This window comes from Canis aureus, chromosome 38, assembly GCF_053574225.1.
Source record: "Canis aureus isolate CA01 chromosome 38, VMU_Caureus_v.1.0, whole genome shotgun sequence".
Classification (NCBI taxonomy): domain Eukaryota; kingdom Metazoa; phylum Chordata; class Mammalia; order Carnivora; family Canidae; genus Canis; species Canis aureus.
This window is the reverse complement of record NC_135648.1, coordinates 3,096,229-3,117,883: the sequence shown is the minus strand read 5'-3', so window position 1 is coordinate 3,117,883 and position 21,655 is coordinate 3,096,229. Positions and strand designations below refer to the sequence as shown.

Genomic DNA, 21,655 nt, shown 5'->3' with positions numbered 1-21,655 from the left:
TTCCACTCCTATGCTCATACATGCCAGCATTCACTCATTCAACTGTTCAATCAATTACCACCACAAAGATTTATTAAGTAACTACACTATGGGGCAGCCCGGGTGGCTGAGCGGTTTAGCGCCGACTTCAGCCCAGGGCATGATCCTGGAGACCCAGGATCAAATCCCAATGTCGGGCTCCCTGCATGGAGCCCGCTTCTCCCTCTGCCTGTGTCTCTGCCTCTGTGTGTGTGTGTGTGTCTTTCATGAATAAATAAATAAAATCTTAAAAACAAAAAAAAGTAACTATACTATGTTAAGCATGATCTAAAAGTCAAGAAAGGTCTAGCCAAACCTGACTGCTTCCTACTACGGGTAAAAAGTCATCCTTTCTAAATATTTGCTCACAGAACTCCCTTCGCCTGGAATGCCGGTCTCTTCTGGTGAGCCTGACAAAATCCTTCTTAGTAATTCAGCGCAACATTTTGTGTCTGCCATGTACTGTACACATTATGTTAAATGCTGAAGATACAATAAAAACACGGACTGAAGCAAAGTTTCTCAAAAAAAGAAAAAAGGAAAAGAAACAACAACACAAGAGCTATAGCAGTGAAGACAAGAATAACTAGGACTGTGTGACAAGTTATATGATATGTAAACAGGATGATTTGGGAGCAGCAGGCAGAAATGCTTAGCTTGGCCTACATGTGAGTTAAACTTGGTCAATGCAACTTCTAACTTCTGTAATAACAATTCCCTCGCTTTTCCATATAGCTTTACCACATATGCATACACATTCATACTATACAGTTCTTTTGGTCTAAACTTGGTACAAATGTACCATACCATATATTCTCTTCTGCAATTTGCTTATTCCATACAATATGATAGTTCCTACAAGGTCTGATAAATAGTATTTCTAATATCATTCAGTAATAATTTCATTATGATTTCTTCTTTGGTCTAGGAGTTATTTAGAATTGTGCTTTTTAAGTTCTAGTAATATAGGAGTTCTTTTTGTTATTGGTTTCTAGTGTAATTACATGGACAGTGAATGAAATCTACATGTTAGTCTTTGAAATCTGTTAAGATTTCCTTTATGACCTAGTGCAGATCAATTCTTTTTTTTTTTTTAATTTTTATTTATGATAGTCACAGAGAGAGAGAGAGAGAAAGAGAGAGGCAGAGACACAGGCAGAGGGAGAAGCAGGCTCCATGCACCGGGAGCCTGACGTGGGATTCAATCCTGGGTCTCCAGGATCGCGCCCTGGGCCAAAGGCAGGCGCCAAACCGCTGCACCACTCAGGGATCCCTCAATTCTTTTCTTAACATCTCCACCTCTGGTTCAAAAATTCTGTGTTGATAAATGTAGTGTTTATCTAAATGGCCATTAGATCAAGTTTCATAATCATAATATTCAAATCTTCTCTATCTTTGCAGATTTTGTCACTGTGCTCCATCAAAAGAGGCACACTCACTATGGCAGTGGAATGTCCGTTTCCCCCAGAGTTCTAGTAGTGATTGTTTCCAAGCTCTATTATTAGGTATATACTAATTTAGAATTATTATATATCCCTGGTAAACTAACCTTTTAATCAACCGGTAAGTAATTAGGTCTATTAATACTGTCTCTTTAGAGGATATCTGTCTGATATTAATAAACCAACTCCAGCTTTGTTTTATCTACTATTTGCTTTTCCATCCCTTGACTTTCAACTTTGACTTTCTGTACCTTGATGCTTTTTAGATGTTTCTCCTTTAAAAGGCATACAGTTGTATTTTGCCTCCCCACCCGCAGTCTGACAAGCTTTGCCCTCTAAATATAGAGTTCTGTCGGTTTCCACATATGATTATGGGTAATATTCTAGATTCATTTCTACTATCATATTTCATGCTTTCATATTCTAGTAGTCTCTTTCCCTCTTTTCATGCCTTCTTTTGGGTTGAATATGCCCATCTCATTCAGTGATGTTCCTTCCACTAGATTTTGAAATGATACACTCCAATTATATTTTGTTAGGGGTTAACCCAAAGCTTTAAAATGCTAATGTAACTTAACAAGTCTAAACAATATTTTTACCTACTTCCCAAATAAGGATCAGAACTTCGAATGTTTTCGCTTCAATCACACCCTTCCCAATTTATTAGGTATGACTACAGAAAACACTTCAACCTTGACTTGTTCTAACCTTACAAACTAGACATTGTTAATGTTTTAGATCATCAACTTTTTAAAAAAGTTTCATCTACAACTATTATTTTTGTTGTTGGCCATTCATTTCTGCATCTCAAATCTTCTTTTGAGGTTATTTTCCTTCTTCCTGAATACTCTCTTTTTAAGATCAGAGGCTATTTATTTTCTGCATTGTCCCCTCTGTGTGGATTTATCTGTTTTTTTCATGATAAAATTAAGGTTATTCATTTTTGGCCAGAATATCACAGAAGTGATACTGTATCCTTTTCAGTGCATCACATCAGGAAGTGATATCAGATGTCAGAACATCTCCTGACAAGCACTATTTTGATTACTTGGCTATGGTAGTATAATCTCCTGTCTCTTAATCTCTTCCATGTGTTCCATCTCATCTTTCTTTTCCACTCTGCATTTCTTCAGCCCTATCTCCCCATTCACGATTTCTTTCTTCAAATGTACCTATTTTGTTGTTATAACCCAGGTATTGTTTTTCTAATTTTAACATCACATTTCTAGATTTTTTTTCAAAATGTCTGGATCATTTCTGATAGTCTTTCATTCCTTTGTCATTCTTCAATTCCCTTTTATTTCACATATTTATTTTACACCTTGTATCTGCTGATTCAAATATCTGGAGTCTTCAATGTCTGATTCTGTAGTTTTTTATTTCCTCTAACTCCTGTTCATGGTGGCTTGTTTCTTAGTGTGACTAATGATTCTGGGGAAGTGAGGGGATGTTGGCTCATGTTCACTTGGAACTGGATCTGCAGCAGTTTTTCAGTATGGATGTTCACAGTGCTTTCCTCTGAGAAGAGTATGCATTTGTGTCTGCCAGGAGGCTAGCAGTACCAACACAGAGCCACTTAAACTAAATTTTTGGTTTAGTTTTTTGAGGAGGCACAACAGTAGCATAAATCCAGGCTCAAATCTGTATGAATTAAGGCTTATGATGATGAATTCTCAGGGAGACTTTTCCTTATTTCCACCCTACTCAAAGCTAATACTAAGACAGGTACTTACCAACACTATCCCTATGTGGTATGACAACCTACTTTTTCCCCCTTCTTTTTAGCAACTGAGAATGTGATTCTTTGGAAGTTCCAGCTTTATTTGGGTTTGGGAAAGGGGGATAGAGCTCAGTTGTGACTTCCTACCTTGTCTAGGCCAAGAGGATCAGGAAATGTCTCCAGGACAAGTACCTCTTCCAACACTAGCCTATCAAATGATTCATGTTATCATTATATTTCTGGCCTCTGAGAAGTCCTTACTTTGTCTTCAATTCAGTCATTATATAAGAGCTTTGATTTGTTTTTTAATTCAGCATTTTTTTGGCATATGAAACTGCAAAGAGTTTCTCCATATCTCTAGCCAAAAACCCTATCATGTTGCCAAAAACAGAAGTCCTGAAGGTTTCTTGGGCAATGGCAGGAAAAAACCACTTTATGGTATAGTAGAGAAGGCTGAGCTTTCAATGATAATTTTTTAGAGACCTTGGTTAAATTTCCAGTTCTTTAACTATAAAATAGGACTAATAAGCATAGAATCAATCCTAATGAGTAGTAAGAAGAGAGTTTCCTACCAATTCACATTTGTCCAGTTTAGCCATTCTCTGCTACCCAGAATTACTATTTTTATAGACCACCCAGAGTGGGCCAGCTCTTTGAATCTCGTGCCAGAAATAGCTAGATGCCGTCTTTACTATCCACACAACATCAATAAGGTCAGAAAAATTAACCCTTTTAAGTCTGCCTGGTTTATTTTATTTTTTCTGTGTGATGACTATCCAATAACCTAAAACTTTTCAAACCAGTCAGTGTTGCTGCACAAAACCCCTTACTTTAGATGTAAGATGTATTTACATTTCATCACCACAAGTGCCTTCAGCAAATGTTTCTTAAGGCATACCTATATGCAGCAAACTTGCATGTTAAATATTTTTTCACTTGGACTCACACCAATATATGCACAGAAGTTCGATTCTACATTGAACATCTGAAACAACACTGACAACTTTATTATGGTAATGTGATCTGTTATGAAAGAGTTTTCGTTTCCTAAATTTAAAATGCTTTGGAAATCTCTCATTAAAATGTCTATTTGTCTGACCAGACTTAGTTTTGCAGTACTTGAGAAAAGTTCAGTTAGAACTCATAATTGTTTTTTTCTGCACCAATTAAAACATAATAATGCTTGCTTAAGCTTTATAGATATATAGGGCCATGGGTGTGGAAGTTATTCAATAAATACATTCCAGGTGGTATTAATAAAGTCCAACTGGGGAGTTTCTGCTCTTCTGGCAGATTCCCAGCCCTGAGAAGCTTCTCAGTCTTGCAGTGAAGAGGCTGCAAAGGATGGGGTTAGTAGACAATGCTTCTGAATAACACACGATGGAACATCTCCATTGCCAAACAGTGTTTCAGGAATAGGTTGCAATCTTTCAGACCATTGTTGCTCTCTCAGCTTGGATATTTCACTATTTGTGCCAAGTTTTGTCCAGAAGAAATAGTTCCTGGTTTTTTAGGAGTTTCATAGCCAATTTTTTTTTTAATCTCCTCCTTGGTGTCTGGAGATATTCCAACCCGTTAAGATACTTTGATATTTATTAACTCCTCACAGCTCTTCATTGCCTTTCTTCAATCAAGCCTGTTACCATGTTTTTTAAAATTTGCACACTTCCTAAATTTCCCACTACCTCTTGGCTTTCTGTTTCTCAAGCCTTCACAAAGAGACAGATACAGATCTCTTCTGGCTGTTCCTCAGGACCTTCAAGTATTTAAGCTTCCTCCCACTCTTCATTTTGTTTGTACTGTCCATCTAATTTTTTGGACACAAAACTTTCATGATGAAACAGGACCATCATCTCTGTCTTGCAAAATGAATCTGCTCAAAGAAATGAGATCCGTCCCCACACAACCCCTCCACTCTCAGTAGCTATAAGGATCATTAAGTCATTGAAAAATTTTTGTCTCCCCACACACACAAATCTCTATTTACTCATGAGAGCTTTCACAAGAGTATATCCCATCCTGACTTCCTACTGCATAACCCCATCTTCTTTACTATTTATCAAATGTTACTGCATAAAGCCTCTGAGACTGCCATTATCAGAGTTAAATGAAAAAATCATTTTAATATGAAGAATATCAGTAAAATGTCAACAGGTAGTAAAGAAAATTTTTTTAATAATTTTTAATAATTTAAATGCTTGCTCCAGGTGTATCTTCTACATATTCTATGTAACACGTCTAATATAAACTTTCAAAAATAGGTCAACTCAGAAATATGATCTCTTTCCACCAAATCATTTTAGTAAAAAGTAGATGGTTGTCTGGGGCTCCATGATGGGAAATCAAATGCTCTGCAGAGCTGTGCTAATACTAAATGATAACAAAAGTTGAATACAAGATCTACATTTTCTTTTTAGAAACTATGTAGAAATAAAATGGGAATGACCTAGCTTGACCATCAAACATGTGAAAAAGGTATGGGGATTTTGGTTAATAATACATTTCTTCGAAACAGTGACCACAATCAGGCTACATGAAAAGAGCTCTTAGGAAGTAAGGATTTCACTACAGTCTACACAGATTACCATCAACCTGCTCATTGCCAAATTCAATGTTCTCATATCAAGTTTCTGCCTTTCACTCTTGGTTTCAGAAAACCAATTTCTTCTGTCTCTCCCTAACCCTACTCACTCAAAGTTTCTTTTCCTGAGTCTGTTATGCTGGTTTCCCCAGATTCTCATTATTCTTCTTCCTCTACATGTTCTCCTTGGATAATCCACCTACTCCACTACCATCCTTCTATCATGGTAATTCCCAATGTTTAGTCAGTATCACAAATTTCCAATACTAATAAAAACCATTATCCTCCATCATAAAACGATTTATCTTCCTTCTTCCTACCTTAATAACAACATTGCCATTCAGTCCCTCAAGATAGAAATTTGGAATTTATCTTTAACTTCTCTCTTTTCTTCCATATGTCCCACTCTGTACCAGTCATCAAACCCCAGAGAGACAGCCTGTCCTTCCCATCACCATAGTCCAAGTCCAGATTCCCATGTATCACCTTAAATAGATCAACAGCCCAGTGCTGTCTCTGCCAAGAGCATCTGCTCGGTCAATTCTTGCTACCAACCTCAGTCACCTTCCTAACATCAAAACTGATTATGTTACCCTCTGCCTAAAAACCCAGGGGTACTTCATTATTTATGAGGCTCTTCAGTATCTGGCCCCTACTGCATACCTATAGCCCCATGTTCCTCATACACGTTTCCACATGTACAAGATACACTGAATTTTTCACTTTTTCCTTAAAACATCAAGTCATTTCCTAATTGTGCCTTTTAACTGCTGGTCCCTCTGCCTGGCATCTCTTTCCATACTTTCCAGCTGGCAAACTGCTATCACACTTCAAGAGTGAGCTTCCTCTCTATGGGGATTTCCCTTACCACCCTCATTCAACAAAAATGTTTTGAGCATCTATCAACATGACACGAACATTTTCAAGGAAGCCTATACTCATTTATATTCTTTTAGTGCTTTGTTCATACTGCTATTATTACATTCATCACATTATACTCAAGTTATCCTTTGACTTGTCTGTCTTCTCAGGTGGACCATGAGATCTTTAAAGGTATGGCTCTAGTCTAATTACTCTTTGATTTCCCAACACCTAGGACTCTGATTTCATTCATGTATCAAATGTGCCACAGTCAGAGGGAGTTTGAAAAAGGGTCTCTAGGGCCCCTTTGAATTCTAGTATTCTATGACTCTAACCTAAAAGCAGTGTTTCTTAAGTTGTGATGAGCTGGAAATCTGTAGCAAAATCAAGGAGAACAATTTAGATTCTTGATTCCCATTCCAAACCAACTAAATCAAAAACTGATAATTACTCCTCTAGCTGCTTACTTTCTCGCTAGGGAGGAAACCATTCAAGTGTCTTATAATCAGTCACTGAAGCTCAAGCATCACAGTATTGAGGTAGGTAGGTAATAGTATTAAAAAGGTTTAACCATCTTAAAGGAAAGGAACTGAAGTATAGAGGTTAAGTAACTTGCCTAAGACACCAAAGTGACCAAATGGAGGAGCCAGCATTTGAACTCGAGCAGTCTGATTTCAAAGCCCACCACTGATATGTTAGATAACTGAAACACAGGTTTCTTCATTAAAAAACACCAATATTCTGCCAGAAAGAGGTAAAGAACAAGGAAGAGGAACCAATCTTTCTTCTCCCCTCTTCTTACCAAAATATTGTCTCTGAGAAAAACAGATTTGTTCTGTTTTTAAGCTAGATGATCTAGATCATCTAGCTTACAACTAGAGCTAAAAATAATGAGAATTAAAATTTAACACGAGTTAAACACGAGTACCCAAACAAATGGCTATCTGCTTACCTCACGGGTCCATAGTTGAGCACTATAAATGCCAATACTACCATCACACAGATAGCTCTTCGCTTCGGATTAGGAACTTTAAGCCTTTGGTTCTAAAAGAAATAACCATGTTAAATACAGTTAAACGACATTATCAATCTCACAAAAAGCAACATCTAAGATAAGTACTTTCCTCTTCACCAATTATATGAATAATTAAAAAAAAAAAACCTCAAGAGTGAGGAAATAGTACTTTTCACAAGACTAGAGCAGAGCCTTGGAGGTTCCCTGCTGCAGCAGAGAGACAGAAGGGCAGACACAGGAGAGGATATACATAAGGGCTACTCCCTTGCAGCCTCTTCTGCACCCAAAAGGAAAGAATTCAACAACAACATTTTTATGGGTCTTCAAAGAATGTTAAAAATACATCTGTAGTTTTATTTCCCTATCTCTTAAATCTCTTAATGTGTTCAGGGCAAGACAGAACAGTGGAAGGAGCCCCAAACATTAGGCATAGGCATCCCTTTGGTTCAGGACAGCATTGCTGGGGGAAATCCTGAAGACAGCAGGTTTCATGAAAAGAGCTGAGAAGACTGTCCTTATCAGGACATCCTTGGCAACAAAATGCAAAATGCATAATAGTGGTCAGGGGGACAGAGACAAGACTTTAAAGTGTTTTTTTGTGTGTTTTCTTTTCTTTCTTTCTTTCTTTTTTTTTTTTTTTTTTTTGAGAGAGAGAGAGAAGGGGGGGAGAGAGGGAGGGAGGGAGGGAGAGAGAAAGAGACTGAGGGGAGAGGCAGAGGGAGCTAATCTCAACCAGACTTCCTGCTACAGCGTGAAGCCGGACTCAGGCTCAATCGCAGGATCCTGAGATCATGACCTGGGTGGAAATCAAGTCAAATACTCAACAGACTGAGCTACCCAAGTGACCCTGTATTTTCTTTTTTAAAAGGAAAGACCTGCAAAACTATTTAGGGTCCTCACCATGATTCATTTTAGTCAAAAAAGAAAATGCTACCCAGGGAACACAATTTTAGAATGCAAATGGAGAGGTGCAACTCAAAGCTCCTCTTTCCACTGCTTTACCCTGAGTGCAAATGCCTTAGGGCTATTGAGCTCTTTTTTCTAGTACTATTGTTTTATACAATTTCCAATTGGTTTCTCAGGTAAAAAGAATACTTGAACCCATCTCATCAGGCTGCAGCACTAGCCCTAACCTCTGACACAACTTCATCCAGCTGCCTCTTCAGTGATCCATTCTCTTTCTTCAGCTTCTCATTCTCCGAAAGCGCAGCCTTTAATCTGGCCTCTAAACCAAGCATATATTCTTTCTTCTTCTTGCGGGACTGACAAGCAGATTCTCGATTTTTTATCATACGTTGCTGTCTTCTTAGCACAGCAATCTAGGAAAAGTTAAAACAAATCAGAAACATTTTGATTTTAGAATCAGATCAGAATATACTGATTTTTACCATTATTTTTTTGAAAGATTTTATTTTTTTAATTTTTATTTATTTATAATAGTCACACACAGAGAGAGAGAGAGAGAGAGAGAGAGAGAGAGAGAGAGAGGCAGAGACACAGGCAGAGGGAGAAGCAGGCTCCATGCACCGGGAGCCTGACGTGGGATTCGATCCCGGGTCTTCAGGATCACACCCTGGGCCAAAGGCAGGCGCCAAACCGCTGCACCACCCAGGGATCCCTTTTTACCATTATTATTTTTTTTTCTTTTTACCATTATTTTTAAACAAAACTGTTCAAAACATAGGTTACTAGTTGTTTTAGAACAGATTTTTAAAAATAGTACTCAAATTAAGCAAACTGAAAGCAAATGATTAAATATGGCCTTCTAAAACCTAAATGTTAAGTGATTTCTTCTGGTGTTTTCTAAGCCTTACTTACTATCTTCCAATTTTCCCTTTAGACACTCCCTCAGGGAAGGAAAAAAGACTCTCAAAAAGTGCCCTTACATTACATATATATATGCATCCATACACCCTGACTCTATGTCTCAGACCCTGAATTGACTATTTTCCAGAACCATGTATCCACTATTTATAAGGCCATTTCTACTTACAAAGTTACCAATACAAATTCAGTATATACAAACTGAACTCATCATCTCCCTCTACCTAGATTTGTTTATCCTATCTATCTCCCATCAGTGGTAAATAACTCTCCAGGTATCCAGGAAGGAGACACCAATAACTTATTTTTCCTTCATTCTCCACACTATTCCCTCTCTCAACCTCTGATTCGCTCGCTAAATATGCACTGAGGATATGCTAATGACCAAACTTCTTCCAGGGAGAGTGTGTCTCAGTTATTCCAATCTATTCCTGCTGTCACCCTCCCCAGGTAGGCACTCAGGAACTCAACCCAACTACTGCAATAATCTCCTAAATATTTTCAATTGCCTCCAAACTCTTCCTATCTACTATTTGTAAGATAACTCACCTGGAGGAAGAGGAGAATTGTTTATCTTGCTACTCTATTGTAAAAACAAGCTACTTATACTTCCTCGCTGGCCACCTTTGCTTTCAAAGCCTTCCATAACACGACCACCTCTCTAAGTTCTGCCCTAACCCAACAATGATTCAATCCAAACCTAGACTGTTATCATTTAAGGCTATCCACGATCACACATGCCTAAGTCATTCCTTTAGTCACACCATTTACTCCAATTTAGAATGCCGTCTCCTCCACTAACTTAATTCTACAGACCCTCTACACTCTGATTATGCTAAACCATCTTCCCTGAATGTCTTGTGCCCTTATAATTTGGGAAATACACCTCAACACTCTGATGGTCTCAACCGTTTCATGACTATTAACTCTCTCACTCGACCTAGGTATTATACCATGGAAGCCAAAATCATGTGAATACTACATTTTTGTTTCCTACCCTCAAGATCTACCATAATCAAAACTGAGTGAAACTATTTTTGTCATTTTTTTCTAATGAAGTTATGGAACCTATCTGCTATAGCATTAGTCTATTTGAGGCAGAGAGTAAGGTAGCAAAATAATAATATTAAGTTGATTATTATAAGTACACATATGACTGAATTATTCACTTTATATGTTTTTATAAAATAAACATTCCACGCAGTGGTGTTCAATAATTCTTACTGAGACCAGGAAATAGAATTAAATCATTTAATACTGATCTCTTTTAGTATAACAACACAATTCCAACCCTATTCTACATTTCCTCAAAATGGCCAAAGCCCATTTCTCTGCAGCAAATACTATCAACAAACTTTCAATCAGAACCTAGAAGGGAGGAAAAAAACCACATGAGATGTCAAAAGAGGGTGTTTTTCTTTTTTTCCTTTAACTGAAATTTCATAAAAATGCTAACTTACAGAACCATCATCTGTAAAATTTCCTTATGGAATAACTATCCCACTCTTCAATAAGACGATATGCATGCATTCAGCCGTGGCAAAACCCTGATGGATGGATTATTCACCACGTCAAACTATTCTGGACAACGCCACTTTGTTCAATCTACTGTTACTCTTAGTGTTCTTCCTGGTTACTGAGAATGTCAATGTCCATAATTAATACTTAATACCAGAGTGCTGAAGTATAAGGAACACTGAACAAGCATAGGAAAGAGAAGGTTCCCAGATGGAAGAGTTTATACTAAAGTTAGATAAAAGGCAATCTTACTTTAAAGGCTAATTAATCTATGGAATTTAGAGAGGCTTACAGATGGAATACCATTTAATAAATTTCAAACAAGGATTAGGAATTTCTATAAACAATAAAAGCACCTGCATATTATAAAGCATTAAAGTTTCCAAGGCTGTCAATGCACATGCCTCATGCTAAAACAATGAAAACCACCTGTGGCCATCCACTTCTTCCCATGGAAAAAGATACAATAGTTCTGAAAATAAATACTCAATACTACCAATAAACACAAAGGATAGAAAGTAAAAACAAATGAAACCCCCAGGAATCACCAAACACAAGAGTTTCAACTTTATACATCTCAGCAAGCTATCTTCGGCTATCTGAATATATAATACTTAAGTTATTCCATATTTCCTAGACCAAAAAATTATGATTTTCAGACTACATACCCACATCTATACACACACACACACACCAGTTGTGTTTGTCGTTTGGTGGGGGGTATATTTCACAAGAAAAAAAATTACACTGTAATTACTATTCTGTAAACTGATTTTTGCAGTGTATTATCATCATCTTCCGACACACAATGAGAATGGCAACATAGTATTTCAATTATTTTGATGTTCTATATTTAATCTCTTCTTGCATTATAGTTTTCAAGACTCTTTAAAATAAGCCTCATCATTTGATTCACTGTTAGAGAGTAGAAATGCCACAGCTAGAACTTAGGTAAGTTGACTCTAAGCCCAGCACACCACAGCACCACACTGTTTTTAATACCAAATGGGAAGTCCTGGATCTCAGCGTGGAACTCTAACCTCCGTGAACTCTGTGCTTACTTTCATTATGCACCTGTTTGAAAAGAAAGGTTTATGGAAATGCTTATATCTGGAAACTTAATCTCCTCCTCTCACAGTATGATAACATAAAATCAATACCCTGGCTCATTAATCAATTGACACATCTCCCTTATGGGTATCAAGACGATTTAACATGACTAAAATGAGTGAAATGCTGGTCAGTTCCTGCTTCTGATCTTCCTGCCTTTAGACAAGTCTCCCATTAAGCATTGTGCCTTGGAAAAAGAAAAAAGAAACACTTCACAACTGTAAAATACTCTCACTTTAGTGCCACTACACTATAATATGGTGTTGCATTATTAAACAAACATTTGACTACAAAAAAGACTGTATAAAAGAAGAACTTTTACAAATGAATAAGTACTTTTTGAAGGCTCAACCAATTTGAGTCAAAATTCCAAGTCTATTTGCATTTTGTTTTTTACTTTTTAAAAGTTATCGATCACTAAACACTAATATTATGTTCTTTTAATAAATAAAATAACTATTTAAATCCTTGAGTCTGTGATGTTGCTAAGAAATGAGCTTCAAAGTGCTATATGACTAATCAAATGATATTAAAATAGGATATTTTAATGCTAAGAAATACATTCCAACATCTCACACAAACTCCAGCCAGATCAAGTACTGATAACTATGGATGAATCAATGGCTTACTACATACATGTCATCTTCTGAGTTTGAATTCTTTTGCTGAATCTCTCCCTCTAAACTGACATATAAAACAGAAACTGTCATTGATTAACCTCTTTATCATATCAGACAAACCAATAATTGTATAATTTCCATTATATATATATTTTCCATTATATAAATAATCTTTATCTATTTGAAACTGATTTAAAAGCCAAAGTAAATTTTCTTACATATTTCTAATTTATATAACATATATTATTGTATATCTTAGTAAATAAATTTATAAATACATTCTAAAAAATGCATATAACTAAAATCATTAGCAAATTTAATTAGTCGCAACCTTATTTTAAATATTCAAATAAATTAAGTATCTCAGTTTGATTTCTCTTAGGAATCTTTTTTTTAATACTTTATTTATTTATTCATGAGAGACAGAGAAAGAGAGACAGAGACATAGGCAGAGGGAGAAGCAGGCTTACTGCGGGGAACTCGATGTGGCACTCGATTCCAGGACTCCGGGATCATGACCTGAGCCAAAGGCAGACACCCAACCACTGTGCCACCCAGGTGCCCTTCTCTTAGGAATCTTAAGAATACTCCCTTTGTGGGGGCACCTGGCTGGCTCCATCAGTAGAACATGCAATTCTTGATTTCAGAGTTGTGAGTTTGAGCCTCATGTTGGGTATAGAAATTACTTAAAAACTAAAAAAAGCATTAAAAAAAAAGGATACTCCCTTTTTTTCAGAAAATTGTTTAAAGCAGAAAAGGGGAAAATTTCCAATTCTACTCTTCTCAACTCTCATGACAGAAGGCCAAAATTTTATTTTACTCTATTAAGTTGTGTGTTTGTTATCCCCAGTTCCTGGTCATCAAAACTTAAATAAATAAGCTTCATTACTGGCATCCTGAGCCATTTCATTGGCTGAGTCAAGGAAAAAAATCTTCACCCTGCCAAGTGTTGTATTTTTTTTTTTTTTTTTTAGTGAAGAATGCTTTGGATATATGTAGTATGCGTTCCCCAAGTGAGAAAGGATAATAGACAAATCCCTGCTAGACTGTAGGTGCAGGGGGCTCTACCCAATCTCATTCTGAGTGAAGAGAAAGAACTGGTAGAGGGACAAAGGCAGGCGTATCCCCCAGGGCAGCCCTGGTAGCGCAGCGGTTTAGCACAGCCTGCAGCCCAGGGTGTGATCCTGGAGACCTGGGATTGAGTCCCACGTCAGGCTCCCTGCATGGAGCCTGCTTCTCCCTCTGCCTGTGTCTCTGCCTCTCTCTCTCTTTCTGTGTCTCTCATGAATAAATAAATAAAATCTTTAAAAAAAAAAAAGAAAAAAAAAAGGAGTATCCACCAGATGCTCTTAGGATAGCCACACTGTGGGGCACAGTTTTCCAAAGAATGTTGAAAGTCCTATGTACGGGGATCATCAAAGCTTCCTTAGAGCAGTCTCCTGTGCCTTCATTACTGATCCCTAGAAATATTTGGTGTAGCTACATACGAGTAATTAGGAGCTCCTGGGTGGCTCAGGTGGTTAAGCATCTGACTTTTGATCTCAGCTCAGATCTCGATCTCAGGGTAGTAAGTTCAAGCCCCACAGGGGAAAAAAAAAAAGGAATAGCAATTTAAGTCATTAGATGACAATATAACACTGGAAGTTGGGTCTCATTAATTCTTATTCCAGCACTGCAATGAATTAACTGAAAAATCCTGGAAGAAACATTTCTTCTCCCAGGGCCTATTTACACAGAAATACTAACAGGGAGTTAAATACTAACAGGGAGAACAGTGTTTTTGAAACTAGTATAACCCAATATCAATAGTATGATAAATTTAGTGGATCACAAGGGCCTTTCAAAAATTGACAAGAAAGCACAGGATAGAATAAAAGAAAACAGAACTTTCTATGTAATACTGTTTCACTAGACTGTGTGTAAGAAAGATGTAAAACACATTTCTTAGTGTGGATTGTGGGCAAAAACTTGAGATTCATCCCCTTCATCCTCTGAAGGTCTCATTCAGCCCAAAACCAAAATGGTTCCAGTACTGATGCTAAATACTGAATTGTCTGTCACATATCACAGTAATTACTGCGTCACAAGATACAGATGAGAGTAATTATGCTGTAAATTTTATTTGAGATCACCAAACTATTCATATAAGGTCAGCCGTTATACTTTGTCTCTCAAGACTTTAAACCACTTGCTTAAATTTTTAAAATTTTATTTATTTATTTGACAGAGAAAGAGCACACACAGGAAGAGAAGCAGGCAGGCAGAGAGGGAGAAGCAGGCTCCCCACTGAGCAGGAAGCCCAATGTGGGGCCAATCCCAGAACCCCAGGATCATGACCTGAGCCAAAGGCAGATGCTTAACCCACTGAGCCATCCAGGTACCCCTGAAAATTTTTTAAAATTATGAGAATACATTTGTAGAGGGAGAGAAAAGGGAAAAGAAGCAAGTTATAAGAGGTAGGTAATTTGAAGTTGGCACTGCATCAGGGCTGCCTTGAAAGTAAAGCCCCATTAATAGAGCAGAGGGGTGAGTGACAGCAGAACTGCACCAAGACAAGGCCTAGACCTGAATCCTAACTCAACTGGAGCAGGTCAAATGACTGAGGTGAGGATTACACAACTCATGGATGTGAGGTTCTCTGTTAGCAATAATATACCACATACATGTGTCAGTAAAAAGAGATACGTGCTGCTATGAATAAATTGAGTGAGGAGGCAAAAATTCTTAACTCCATCACCAATCGCAGCTGCTCCAATAAACTGTGCAACTAAAGCAATACTGAAAATATGTGCCTGCATTCCAGTTCCTATTTTCACATTTTAAATTTTAAAAGTGACTTAAAAAACAAAAACAGACAAAATCTGAACATTACAGTTAATCACTGTAGAAACAGAAAAATAGCCTAACAATAAAAAGCTCGTTCACACTCCTCCAAGAACCGTCATTCTGCTCTTAATCCATAGGTATCATGGCTCTCATTCACCTCAATGGACCATCAGGAGATTCAAAGTTAGGATCTGTGAGTCATGCACTTAGACAAGTGTGGCACACACCACTTAATCAAGATTAGCCATCTCAGCAATATGGCCTTGACTAAAACACCTAACCAACTGATTCCTTTCATGGTGAAATGGGAATGATTATCACCCACTTTATAAAGATTTTGTGAGACTCAAACAGAACTACATTAAAAATAAATCATTTACAATCCAATTTGAACGTGAAGTACTTATTAAAACTATACTAGAGGCCACTTCGGTAGCTCAGTCAGCGAAGTGGCCAGCTCTTGATTTCAGCTCAGGTCATGATCTCAGGGTCCTGGGATGGAGCCCTATATTGAGCCTTGCATTAGGCCCCACACCAGGCTCTGCACTCAGCAGGATGTCTGCTTAAGGATTCTCTCTCTCTCCCTCTGACCCTTCCCTTGCTCACGTGCATGCATGCTCACTCTCTTTCTCTAATGAAGAAATAAATCTATTATGACTAGAAAAGAGATGAATTCTTCTAAAGCATCAAAAAGACAAACACTGAGGAAATGTTCCAGATTAAAAGAAGCTAAAGAGACAAGTCAACCAAATGCAGTATCTGGCCCTAGACTGGGCCCTGTATTGAAACGGAAAAAATTCAATAAAGGGTATTTATTACTAGGTCAACTAACAAAACTGTAATACTGACAGCAGATTAAAGTATTTTACAAATGAAATTTACAAAAAAAAATAAAATAAAAAAATAAAAAAACAAATGAAATTTACAAAGTTGATGACTTTACTGTGGGTATGTAGAATATCCTTATTCTGAAAAAATACTGAAATTAAATACACTGAAATATTAGTGGTAAAGAACTATAAGGCATGTAACTTATTCTACAATAGTTTGGGGAAAAAAAACAGAGTGTGTAGATGGACAGATAGCCAGAAAGAAAGAACTAATAAAACAAAAGGGGTAAAATGTTAATAGGTGAACGGGTAAAGGTACATGGGCATTCTCTGGAGGATTTTTGTTTCTGCAACTTTTAAATATTTGACATTATTATCAAATACAAAGTCTAATACACATGTGTACACACACACAGATCCGCAGGACTGCAATGCACATACAATGCTGGGGATTTACAAGAAAGAAATACAGATACTTTTCTTTAGAATTCATAATAGCAAGGTGGATGAGCCACAGAAAATTTTAACCATAATACTTTTAACCCTTGAATATCATTCTTTAACCAGTCAAAACTTCTATTAATAATTAATATTCTTTCACATATTTTAAAACAGTAATCTTTCAGAGGCATACCCCTTCAAGAATATATAGCCATTGATACTTTAACTGAAAAATTTGCCATTCTCTTTTGTGAATTATCTATTCACATATTTTTGTCCATTTGATTGTTGGATTAACTTGCATTTTTCTCACTGACTTGTAAATAGTCTCCATATTAAAAAGGGTTTCAAAAAGACTATGAAAACTTAGGGGATCCCTGGGTGGCGCAGCGGTTTGGCGCCTGCCTTTGGCCCAGGGCGCGATCCTGGAGACCTGGGATCGAATCCCACGTCGGGCTCCCGGTGCATGGAGCCTGCTTCTCCCTCTGCCTGTGTCTCTGCCCCTCTCTCTCTCTCTCTCTGTGTGATTATCATAAATAAATAAAAATTAAAAAAAAAAAGACTATGAAAACTTATACCTGAATGTTCAAAGTAATATTATTCATAATAGCCGAAGAGTGGCTGTTATGAAGCCATCCAAATCTCCATTAACTGATAAATGGATAATCCAAAATGCCATCTAGTTAAACAACGGAAAATTATTTGGCCACAAAAAATAATAGTACTGATCCATGTTATGATATTAATGGACCTTGAAAAACATTATGCTAAGTAAAAAAGAAGTCATACACAAAAGGCCACACTATGTATAATTCTACTGATGTGAAAATCCAGAATAGGCAATTTCATACAAAAAGAAAGCAGATTAGTGGTTGCCAGGGGCTGGGGAAAAGATCGGAATAGGAATGACTGATAAATGGGTACAAAGCTTCTTTTTAGGGTGATGTGAACATTCTGGAATTAGCAGTAATGGCAGCAAAACTCTGTAAATATACTGAAAACCACTAAATTTTACACTTTATAAGGGTGAACTCTACGTATGTGAATTGTATCTCAACAAGTTATTACAAAAAAACAAAACAAAAAATTACATAGGAAGCTATTGACTTGTTCTCCAGACAAATGCACATACCCAGTATTATAAACAATTATGCAAGGAAAGGGTTGCTGTGAAAAGGGGAAGTGTTTGTGGAGACACTGTCCATGGACTCCTCTGAGAAGCCCTGTGACTGGCACTCTCATACAAAGTGGAGGATTAATCAGAACTACCCCAAAGGCAGGCCATTTGACAGTATCTATCAACACCAAAAAACTACCTACCTCTGACTTATGTCAATTCTAGGAATTTCTCCTACAGATAAACTTGCATATAAACAAAATTAAACAAGTACCAAGTTATTCCCCACGGAAGAATGCTTACAAAGAAAACAACTGCAAAAATCTGAATTAATTATGACACTCCTATGAAACAGACTGCCATGCAGCTATTGAAGGAATAAGAAAAATTTTTACGTACTGATATGGACAGTTCCCTAAGATACACTAAATGAGAAAACCAAGGTGCAGGACAGTGTGGACATACTTATCACCATTTCTATAAAACAGGCAAATGGGTAAAACCATAAATATTAATCTACTAAGGAATCATCTTGGAAAAGATGCGCAAAAATCGAGGGACAATGAATGCTTCTGGGCAGGGGAACCAAGAGGCTACAAAGTATGTGAAGTATGGAGAGACTGTCCCCAGGGACAGGCTGCAGGAAGGGAAATCAGAGAGAAGGGAATTAAGTGTTAATTATTTATCAAGATAGAAACCAGCATCCCTTTAAAAATAATTATTTATTAATCTTATCAAGATGCCAAACTGGAAAACGCAGAACAAAGAACGCTCCAGTTGCCAGGGCGTAAATCTAACCTCATGCAATACAACCCGGAGGGGCAAATAAAACCTTCTTCTGTTCACTTCCCTTTCCAAAGCTACTATAACCACAAATGAAATCACTTGCCAAAGTCCTTATTCAAGATAAATTCTTAGAAGCCCCTAATCTCCATCTAAAGAGAAACTACAAGTATTTTAACAAAGCATGTTTTTCTTTGATTTGCAGAATCCCTGGTAGCAGCAAAGTCAGAAAAGCAATCAGCACGGAACTAATATTTTACTAAAATCTGGATAGCTTTTCAAGTCTCCAAATCCTTCCTGTTGAATTTGTTCTGATGGATTCCTCTAGTTTAAAGCTTAAAGAAGTATCATGATGTCAACGTCTTTGTTGTTAAAGAATTTAGTCACTAAAAAGTATCTATTCATTATTTATCTTCTTAGATCTCAGCTGACCACATCACTTAAGGGTGGATATTCAGCTCACACTTGGACCTAACAGAAGACCTATTCTTAGGTGCTACACATAAAGCAAGCAGCTTAAGTGTCATTAGAAATAATGCTTTTTTTCCCTGAAAGAGAACCACAGGCATTCTCCATTTTTCTAAGAGTTTCTCTGCATTGCTTTGCACTGTAAACGAATTTTTTTAGATGCATATTTTTCTTGAAAGATATTTCTCTAGGAGTCTCTTGGGAATCCTGCTACTATACATTTTCCTGGGCGTGCCAAGAATACAAGACCCTGACCACTCTTTACCTAGGGCCCTTTCTCAGGGCTGTGTTCCCAGAAAAAAACCTTGAAATATGAGGTAATGTCTTCCTCTGGACGAGGAAACTTGCTCACCGCTTGCTGTAAAAGTGCTAGACTCCCAAAGCTCAGCATTCCTGCACTGCCATAAAGGAACACTGTGTGCACAGCATCTGTCTGGGGCCCATATCACATCACCTCCATGCTCACACTACTAACAATACCTGAAATCTTGAGCCTTACTGGATATATAACACTGTCTCCAGAGAAAAGAAATGACAAAGTTCCAGTTCGGTATGCCAGAGGAATCCCCTTCACACCATTTCTGATACCTGCAGGCAGGTGGAAAGGGATCCGCCTAGCACCCAGCTTCTCATGATGGCTTTACTGACCAGGGCAGGGACCAGGATGGGAGGGATGAAGGTCATTAAGAATTAGAAAGAATAAAAAAAACAAAAAACAAAAAACAAAAAAAAGAATTAGAAAGAATGAGGGGATCCCTGGGTGGCGCAGTGGTTTGCCGCCTGCCTTTGGCCCTGGGCGTGATCCTGGAGTCCCGGGATCGAATTCCACGTCGGGCTCCCGGTGCATGGAGCCTGCTTCTGTCTCTGCCTCTCTCTCTCTCTCTCTCTCTCTCTCTCTCTCTCTGTCTCTCTGTGTGTGTGACTATCATAAATAAATAAAAATTAAAAAAAAAAAAAAGAATTAGAAAGAATGAAAGGTAATAAAGGGTTTGTAAGCAACTCAATGCAGTGAATGGGCTGAGGGAAGGCCTGAGGCCTCTTGTCAACAGAGCCTGTACCCTTGATCAGCCTCCCATCTGGTATTTCTAACTCTGCCCTAGTTCCTGATCATTTTCTTTCCATTGTTACCCCCTACTGACTTACATTAAGGGGTTTCTGCTCCACCTTGGTCCACTATGAAGGACACAGAATACAATTTCATCACTTTTTTTTCCTGGTCTTTTTTCCCAAATAACTACAATAACATGTACAGCTCCACAGCCCTAAAACCAGGGCCATAATGTTTCATGAACTTTATGGAATTATGATGGGTAGAGGGCAGTAGTTACACCAACGCAAATTTAAACAGACTGCCTGCTTTCAAGCCCTTGGTTTGATGTCTGGCAACATTCAATAGCCCTTTAAAGAAAGATAAGTACACTCTCCTATGAAGGCAACTTTGCAGTTCCAAGATTGCCATTTACTAAGAAACTGCGTAAGAGAATTTCTACACTGAAATGAGAGACCATGTTCATTTTTTCCATCAGGGTCAGAGCCAAAAACCAACCATATTTCTTGAAAATTTAGGTGAGGTTTCCAAGAGTTAAACAGAACAGATTTACCAGCAAAAGGCAGGAAGAGTGAGATTATAATTTGAACCAGGCAAACTGTTTCATAACAGAAAATGTGGCACTTAATGCAGTTTGCAGAATATGGTATGCAAAAAACGCTACTTACAGCAGTAGCAGGTCTCTAGAGAGAGAATCTAGCCAAACAAAAGAACAAAAAAGGTAGGAAAAAAGCCATGTCAGCATCACAAAGCCACAAAAGACTGATACGCTTTCTTTTGCTAAATTACAGCTTTTTCACCAGGCTTTCGGTTTAAAAGCACAAAGAGCACATAATGAAAAGTTTTTCTTTCTGACCATTTTGAATCAGAAATTTAAACTTCAAATTTATCATCATTTAATAGGACTTGAGTCTAACAAATGCATGCACTATTAAGGTCAACCAAGTTACTAACACAGGAGACTATACCAGCAGATCAAAGTTTCCTACAGCTCCTTCTGGAACAAATTTACTTTGGGTTCCTGAACGGCTTGGCCAGCTGATAGGACAGACTGATGTTTCTTTACTTGAAATAAGTATTAAGTCAAAATCTCGACCAGAAAACCCATACTGAAAAGGCCTGGCTCACTTCCTGATATGCTGGCCAAGGAAAAATAAGCACAAAACCTCAATGCAGGTTGACTAAAAAATTTATTCTAATCGCCTTTAGGTCTCTTGCACCAGACGCACAGCACCTGAAATCTTTCTTCTACAATCCTGTCAACTCTAAATTCTGGAAAGTAATAACACTAGTCAATATTGCTTAAAAAAAAAAAAAAATCATACCTGTTGGTCCCATGCCTTTTTTAACTTTTTTTTTTAAAGATTTTTATTTATTTATTCGTGAGAGAGAGAGAGAGAGAGAGAGAGAGGCAAAGACACAGGGAGAGGGAG

At 37.5% G+C, this 21,655-nt stretch overlaps 1 protein-coding gene and 1 long non-coding RNA gene across 7 annotated transcripts in view; one reads left to right on the top strand and one right to left on the bottom strand.

Moving 5' to 3' along the window:
- The window catches only part of ATF6 (activating transcription factor 6), a 197,507-nt gene that overhangs the window by 138,442 nt on the left and 37,410 nt on the right, over positions 1–21,655 (bottom strand). For all 6 annotated transcript variants that reach the window (XR_013374340.1, XM_077887300.1, XM_077887299.1 and 3 more), the window contains 2 exons: positions 8,771–8,956; positions 7,575–7,666 (listed from right to left, as the gene is read on the bottom strand). Coding sequence is in view for 5 of the 6 variants with exons in the window: in XM_077887300.1 (XP_077743426.1) it covers positions 7,575–7,666; positions 8,771–8,956 (278 nt within the window). In the remaining variant the exon portion in view is untranslated. The remainder of the gene's footprint in view (positions 1–7,574; positions 7,667–8,770; positions 8,957–21,655) is intronic.
- On the top strand, positions 1,542–19,671 carry LOC144307457 (uncharacterized). Its single transcript, XR_013374341.1, has 3 exons — positions 1,542–1,581; positions 14,937–15,086; positions 18,912–19,671. It is a non-coding gene; the product is annotated as an uncharacterized LOC144307457 (long non-coding RNA).